General features: G+C 40.8%; 1 protein-coding gene across 2 annotated transcripts in view; it reads right to left on the bottom strand.

The window, feature by feature from the left end:
* Positions 1 to 8861, bottom strand: part of LOC119653470 — a 33523-nt gene that overhangs the window by 11762 nt on the left and 12900 nt on the right. Inside the window, exon 5 of one of the 2 annotated variants that reach the window (XM_038058087.1) lies at positions 5485 to 5795. The exons of the other annotated variant lie outside the window; for it this stretch is intronic. Within the exon in view, the coding sequence (XP_037914015.1) occupies positions 5485 to 5795 (311 nt within the window). The remainder of the gene's footprint in view (positions 1 to 5484; positions 5796 to 8861) is intronic. 2 annotated transcript variants of the gene reach the window in all.

Raw genomic sequence — 8861 nt, 5'->3', positions numbered from 1 at the left:
TTCCGTCTCCGCGTACTCGAGGAGGGCGAGCAGACTCGAGTCGGCAAGGGACTCATCTGAAGTGGCTTTTACCACGAAGCCTCACCGGAGATTATCTGGTACCATGGAAACCGGGATGGCCCTCTGAGAGCATATGCTCCAGGAGAATTCCTGGAGGATGTGTTCTCGGCCCGATTATTTGCGGTTGGCCCCCTAGTAGGAGTTTCATGGTGGTTGTGGTTATGCCTACATCGCGAGCAGAGCTCCTCGGAGTTCAAGCGTGGAGTTGCGCTGTACAACTCGGGTGCCGTACTCCTTAGTTGCGGCAGAGGTGGTAGATAGGCCTCGCATCCACTGGTATGAATGCTGAGCCTGCACTCAATATAAACCAGTTCCGTTGTGCTAGTCATGGCGGGGCTCTGATTGTGGTCCCAAAATCAATCCGTGTCCGAAGAGGACCGTGGGATTATGCCTACACGACAGGTACTCACGTTAAACCCCCAGGACTTTCATCCGAATTGAGGATATCCACGATCAATATGCGGTTCCACCGATTGTGAAAATATTGCGAGAGAGACGTCTTCGATGGCATGGCCATGTAATTCGCGCTAACGAGAATTCACTTGCCAAGATTGGTGTGAATATCGAAGTCGATGGTAAACGACCAAAAGGCCGGCCGAAATAACGGTGGCTTGATACAGTGAATGGTAATTTGAAATCCTCGCGACTGCATCCAGATCAAGCCCTTAACAGAACAAAATGCCGCAGCCAAGTAGGACGACAAAGGCTAAAGAAAAAGGAGAAGTCTACTAATTTGCAGTCTGTAAAAATACTCTTATCGTATTTATAGGCGCTTTACTTTAATGCTATAATGACATTATATGGTGTATTAGGATGCAGTAAATTCACACATAAAAGAATATCTAGCTACTGTAAATCCGTTCATAATAGTGAGATTCCCACAAAATTGTCCTATAGGACAATAATATATGATGGCGTATACTGCAATATTGTACTTCTAGGATGAATTCAAGACAAATTTTCTAGGAAACTTTTTGTTAAATTTATTTGAACGTTGGCAGTCGTTTTTCATTGAACAAGTTCTGAGAAGATAATAGAGACCCGCTAAACTTGACAGATGAGTTACCCTTACCAAATTTCGCAAATACAGGTTTAGCCGCTTTCGAGTAAATTGCATGTAACAACAAACACAACCATTAGGCTGATTTGAATAAAATTTTATTTCCGACTTAAAAGAAAAGACCAACTAATTTTTTTTCTCTAGAGTATTAAATGTTGGTGTCCGGATGGGTTAGTGGTTAGAGCAATAACTATCAAATGGAAGGTTGTGGTTCAAATCTCACGGGGGGTAGATGGACTTTTATCGTGACCTGATGTCGGACACCAGTCGATTCAGGACCACTGACCACGTTGCCTCTTAGTGGGCCTTGTATGAAGTGCTCTAACATACTTCAAGGTCCAGATCCAACTGGCGTGTCGCACCAACGATTATTATTATTAAGCCTTGGCCACATTTATCAATTATTTGACTGTTGATCCCTTTACTAGCTTAACGTACACAAAAGAAATTATCAAGCATAACTATTCAAAGATTATCACACTTTCATGCTGCATTTCGCCTATAACTCTCAATTACGAGATTCTCATCAACAGTCTACGCGGAGACATTTGCTTGATATGTATATTTGGATGAGAACCAACGACCATAAATGAACGAGATCTGTTAGTAACTTTACTTTCTCTCAAAATCCTTTTTTAAGGAGATTTGAGTACTCTTTTTTAAGTAAGTTAAGTATATTAAAAAGTGTAGGTGTGGATAGGCAAGTGGGTACAGCCGTATAGATAGTGTCAAAGTGTTGATTTCCGGGTACCGGTTCAGTTAAGAAAGTGACCAAGAGGAACGAAAAATTTATCGTGATCTTGATTTCGCGAAATAGCTGTTTGTCTTTGCATCAACACCAACACCATGATCGTAAATAGTTTTGTGCAGCGAAGTGTAGTGAAGCAAGCACAATGACCTCAAACATCGCAACCGGCTCTGTACAGACTGGAAACAGAACAATCGCCTCATCATACTGGATTGGCCTGCACAATCGCCTGTTGCTCATCCGATTAAAAATAGCTGGACTGGCATTAAGCGAAAGCTCCGGGGAAAATGTAAATTCAAGAGGTACGATCCTCTTTAAGTCCACTCAACTACTGGCCTATGCTGACGATATCGACATCATGGGAAGAACGACCCGAGACCTACAAACTGCCTTCATCCAGATCGATCAGGCGGTGATTGGCGCGAGATCTTGGGCTGCACATCAATGAAGGCAAAACAAAACATATGGTGGCAACGTCAGCATCGAGAACCAACCAACCAACAACATCAAATCGCACTGGTCAAACGGGGAGAATAAAGATAGGAGACTACAACTTTGAGACCGTTGACAATTTCTCGAAAATCACAACTGACAACAGCTACGATGATGAAATCCGCGCACGGTTGTTGTCAGCCAACAGAGCCTATTTCAGCTTACAAAAACTGTTCCGCTCGAAACGTCTCACCATAGGGTCAAAGCTCTTACTGTACAAAACAATGATCTTGCCACTCCTCATGTCTTCCTCGGAGACTTGGGCTCTTAGCAAAAAGAATTGCGAACTTTTGGCCGCGTTCGAGAGAAGAATCCTCCGAAGAATTTTTGGCCCCCTACATGAGGATGGACAATTCCGTAGCCTACATAACGACGAAATCTATGAGCGATACCACAACGGTCAAGTTGTGGATAAAATCCGGCTCAATAGGTTACGGTGGGCAGCCCGGAAAGTTTATAAGGGCAATATCTATGGTAGAAAAAGAAGACGAGGCAGACCCTGCCAAAGATGGAGCGATGGCGTAGGTCAGGACGCCTGACAGCTTTTAGGGATATCGAATTGGTGGACCTCGGCGGAAAACCGGGACGTCTGGAGTTCCTTATTAAGGCAGGCCTAGACCGGATACCGGTTGTTGCGCCGTTGATGATGATGAATTTCTTTTTGCCTGGCATTTTAATTAGCACACCCTATTCTTTGTGAAAGTTTTGCCGTGTGTGAAAGTCTTAAGTGTTTTATTTCTATCGAAAGTTAGAAAAACATAATTTCAAGTGTAAAATCATACAAAAGGATCAAAATGTTACGCAAGAAGAGATCCAAGGAGGAAGAAAGGCGTACAATATATTCCATTTACATGCGTGAAAAAAATATTAGCAAAATTGCTCGGTCCATAGGGTGTTCGCACAAAAAGTTCAAAACGCGATTAAACACTATCAGTTTTGCCAATACAAGACGTTGTAGGCCAAGAAAATCCACAGAAATGGAAGATTCCTTGATTGTTTCACAATCATTGAACGACCCTTTCGCTCCTTTATGCAAATAAGAGCCATAGTGTAAAATTGAATTTATGCGGACCTGATGGCGCAAATTATGTGCGACATCCTCCCGATAAGGAGTTGGATGCTAAGTACACCAAGAAGTCATTAAAATTTGGTGGCGGTAATGTTGGAGAGAGAGAGAGAGAGTTGTTTCACTAATCACAGAGTCGAGCCTGTTGTCCAAATCAAGGGCAAACTTCACTTCAAGCCTACCGAAACATGCTGTTAAAGTACCTTCTAGCTTACCTGGAAAACTTGCCGATTCGAACTTTCCATCAAGACAACACGCCATGTCATAAGTCGCGATTTGTACAGCAATGGTTCGAGGACGAAGCTATATCAACCATGGGCTAACCTGCACAAAGCCCGGATTTAAATCCAATTGAAAATATGTGAGCAATATTTAATTATATAATTATGCGGTGAGTATGGCACTGACACCAAACACTGTGCAACAATTGTGTGCCATTATCGACCAGAAGTGGAAGCAAATTCCGAATGATGTATGCGGAAAATTTGTCGCCTCTATGCAATGACGATATTCTGCTTTAATTTCACAAAGTGAATACCCAACCAAATATTAAGTATATAACTTACATTTTCATATATTTCTAAGATTTTTTAAAATTTATTAAATATTTTTCTCTTTTCCTTTTAGGTGCGTTGACAGCTTGTTGCAGCTTTTTTTATATTAAAAAATATGTGGGCAAAATTTCAACAAAATTAATTAAATTCGCGATTTTTCCACGATCAATGCAACCCCTTATCGATCTCGGATATTCTCATTGTCGATACTTGTCCAACGTATCATCTTCGTCTCTGTTACCGCAAGACGCCGTTCATTGTCTTTTATAGTCAGCCAACACTCAGAACTATAGAGGGCGACGACATTGCGATAAATTTTAGGTTTGAGACTTTCGTTGAAATGTCGTAAGTTGGGCTTAGGTATTTAACGAAAACCGTCCTGTTGCTCTCTATGGTTCTGAGTGTTGGCCGACTATACAAGACAATGAAGGGCGTCTTGTGGTAATGGAGACGAAGATGTTGCGTTGGACTAGTGGCGTAACACGTTTTGATCACATCCGAAATGAGGATTTCCGCGATCATTATAGGGTTGCATAGATGGTCACGCAATTCGTGCTAACGAGGATTCACTTGCCAAGATTGGTCTGAACATCGAAGATGATGGTAAACGACCAAAAGACAGGTCGAAACAAGGGTGGCTTGATACGCTGGATGGGGCTTTAAAGCCTCTAGATTGCACCCAGATCAGGCAGTCGATAGAGCCAAATTGCGAAACCGATCACGACCCCGCTTGTGAACGAGACAAAGGCTGAAGAAAAAGAAGAAGTACATATCAAATACACGCAGATGTGCATATATTAGAAGAGTTTACGTTACTTCTAATAGGTAATTAATTTTTGTGATTACTAAAATTTTTTATTCATTTACAAATAAGTATATTTTGACGATTATTTTCAGTCTTGTTCGGTGCTTAAGTCGTATTCATCAACATCAAAATTTGTGGATCTTTCGATTCTTTGTATCGTTGCCTGCACTATTCAGATTTCGTAAAATTTAATATTCAATTTTGAATAAAAGTAGACAATATAACAAATTAAGAAGCGAAGGCGGCTTTTTGGTTTCGTACCAGGGCAGATGCAATTTGCAGACGCCGCCTCACCTTTGCCCTGGAAGCAGCATGACGGCTAAAGGTTTTTGAGTTCTGCGTTCTATGTAGCAATGTACACTGCCAGCGGTCGGACGGTGAGTCCTTATTATAGTCAGCACACAAAGAACGCGGTCACGTGCTTTTACTTTGTAAAATACGTCAAATTATCCACGATTTTTTAGCATCATTACTCAAAAAAAATAAATTCAAAGGACCAAAAAAAGCTCGCACTGCCCGTGATTTCAAATTATCAAGATTCGACTGTATTTGATACTAATAAGATTAAAAAAGCTAAGGAAGAAAAGAGAAACACCAAAAATTATACATATCACAGTAAAAAATTAACATTTCCATTGAACATTTTCGAAAAACTTCTAAAAGAAATACTTTCATTGAATCCAACACTTTACTACTCACTCGTTCGTTGCATCTTTCGAATGGCCATCCGGATGAGTGCTGCTTGGTTTGCGAATCACTACATACTTTCTACCCTTAATAACAGCTATTGATTGTGGAAGTTGTGTTGTCGGATCTGTGTGATTATTGCTATTCTTTGTACCATTACTCGATGCTTTGTTTGATGCTTTCGAACTTTCTTTAATTGTTTCACTTTCCCGACGTTGAGACTGTATTGAGCCAACGCTGTTGACCGTTGCTTGATTTGTTTTAGGTGGGCTCTGTTGTGCGGGTTTTGGTTGCGACGGTGGTGGTGTCTTGTTCTTACAATACTATAGTAAAAATAATATTTAACAAAATATAGATAGATAGATAGTTGATGTAAATTGTAATAATTAAAATATTCGGTTTATTTTACAATCTAATCTAACATCAATAAACTTAATTAATATTCATTAGGAGTGCTTTAGACATATGCCGCAGGCCGCGTTTAGTAAGAAAAACTCTTTATCCTTCCGGGAGAGATCTCATTGATAAATAACATATTTTATAGTGAACGATTGCAAATTTATTGCAAATGAGAACAAACACAACCATCATAAATGATGCATACAATAGTAACTGCAAAATCATCTAACAAGGGTTACACATTTTAAAACGATCTCCAAATAAGTCAACTATTGTGTTCTTTTTTTCGAAGCAATAACTTTACAAGCCAGGCAAGGAGTTACTGCTATTCACATAGTTCAAATGAAATGCTATTTATTTCCCAAAAGATGCCCACTCAGCTACCTCCGAGCAAAAACAAAAGCTGGAAATTGTCTAATGCAAGTTACGTTTGAAAGCAGATAAAGCTGACAAGCATTATTATAGTACTGCATGGATGATATAAAGTTAACTCAAAAACGCAATCATCGATTGTTCCGCCTCTTCGAATTGCAGGTATGACATCAGTTGTTTATTCTAGTTTTCTTTATAGTGTTGCTCTTATAGAATGAAAACAAGTCGGGAAACCAGAAGCTGGACGCTTCAGGTATGAAAGGTTTCGTGTATTTCTTTTATAAAGCCATTTGAGTGTGCACTTGCCCCATTAGTACGTAGCCCGTAATGTATCCGTATATTATGTAAGAGTATCCACTTTCGGATGATATTGGCATTCATAATCTTGAATTTGCAAAGAAGCGACTACCTTGACCTATTATAACTTTGTTAGTAATCGTACGATTTCCACCAAATTTGGTGGATCATGCTCTATATAATAGCCTACATTACTGCAATTTCGTGATGTTAAAATGAACTTAAAGGGGGCACCATATAGTGGCAACCTCTTTCTCAGATTTTTCGGTTGAGTAGTTTCTGAGAATGGGTCCGCTAAAGAAATGATCACTTTCGACTCCGCGCCCACATTTCCTACAAATGCCAAAACTGACAAAGGCTTCGGAAACTACCAAAAGAAACCTTTTAAATTCATACTCCTCTTAAATTCCACGTGGAGATATAATTCACTGTATGTGTGAGCGTTCCCCGTTCCCACCTTTCCACAAAATTTCGTGTCAATCGCTATAACCATTTCCCAGAAAAATGCATATGACAAACAGACAAACAGTAAACCGATTTGAATAAGGACTTGTTTTGCATAAAACCGCCACTACGAGTTGAGCCAATATAATACCAGGTGGCCTAATCTATCAGAACGCTACAGATTTGAGCTAGGGAGATGAGTTATGTGCACTCGGATGTAACTGGCTGATCCGAGCAGAACTTTACTATTCCCTTTGCAACTCTGCAAGTAATTTTGACCTTACTGTAGAGGAGGACTATTGTATTATTGGCTATGACGCAATGATTCCTTATGCTAGTGGAAATGAAACCAAGGCACAAAACAAAACGAGACCCAAACTGCAACTTAATTGATTGGCTTAAAGCTGGAAGAAGCCCAGGAGATTCAGAAACGATCTAAGCCTTCGGAGGCAGAGCAGTAGAATTTAGACCTCAAAAGGAAATGCTGACACGAAAAGCAAGTCTGAAGAGCCTCAGGATTGAGGATAGAGAGATCTGGCGATGACTATGCCAGCACACAATGGTTATCAAATTAGGATCCTACCCAACTCGTATCCGTATTCAGAGCAAAAATTTACTTGTGTGTAGAAAAGGAAAATCAATATGAGGGTGCCTTGGTGATCTTAATACTTTTGACCTATGCAATGGTTATTCTGGTTATTGCCGTAGTAAGGGAAAAGGGAGCAGGGTCCAGTTGGCTCAAATTTTCAGAGCCAGCCCGTACCATTCATGAGGATGGAAATTCCACTACTCTGAAACTAGAGATCTTTTAGAGGTCCTTGAGGAATTGTTTACCCGCGGCCTGCCTCTAGCTAGAACTGGATAATCGCAAAGAATGTGCTGAGGTTTTCTCCCTACTCTCCACAGCTGCGGCAATGCGAGTAGTAGGATATGCCAATTCTTGCGGCCTATAGACCAACACCATGTGCAGACCACCATAATCTTGTACGCATTTGCACGCGTCTGGTCCAAAAGCTCTAGCGATCGAGACTTGTTATATGCGGGCTACATCCCCCTTGGCTTGGCGCAAGTGGTAAGCATTTGTCATCTAAAGTCAATGCGAGTAGATTCCACCCTGACAGTGGCCAGCACTACGCAGAATGTGTAATTGTTTGACTGGATGCAGATTGTGAGGAAATGTGACGCAGAATCGTGATGGGTGAGCTCGGAACTGAAATCATCTGGCAGCAAGCAGAGCGAAAGTTAAGGCGCAGTTCTGTTGCCACTATCTCCAATAATGTACGGGATACCTGCTTATATATATATCATGAAAACGGAGAATTTATCGTTAAAGACTACCTTTCTAATGAGCTTTTTTTGAATTACATGGATTCCTCAAAAACTCAATAGTTGCTAATTCTCACTCAACGCAGATCCCAGTCACTAGTGATAACTGTCGCATAAACACATCTTCGCAGCTTTTGTTTCACAAAAGGTCACTGTTAGTCACGTCACCTCACCAAGCTGCATCTCAACTTGCGCTCGGGTTTTAGGGTTTAGACTCAAGGAGGAAAAACAATGAAAGAAATCACATTTAGCCAGACTACGAAAAATGAATGTTTTTAGAAGCAAATATAATAGTAGGACAAATAGTAGTGCGGGCGGGATTGTCTAAATGTTGTTTTTTTAGGAATATATTGGGTTTGTATTGTTGCCATGCACACCGTGGCGGAACATAGCCCGTTAACCACACCTAAACGCCATCGTAGTCTGTCCGCTCAAATGTATTTCAACTCTTTCTAGGACTTCCCGAGAACGCTACACTCCTCCGCTACTCCATTAGAAAGAACATTAGCGCAGAACAGTCCCAACTTGATCTTAGAGTTGAGATAACTACA

The sequence above is a fragment of the Hermetia illucens genome, chromosome 4, assembly GCF_905115235.1.
Source record: "Hermetia illucens chromosome 4, iHerIll2.2.curated.20191125, whole genome shotgun sequence".
Classification (NCBI taxonomy): domain Eukaryota; kingdom Metazoa; phylum Arthropoda; class Insecta; order Diptera; family Stratiomyidae; genus Hermetia; species Hermetia illucens.
This window is presented reverse-complemented; position numbering and strand designations above follow the sequence as displayed.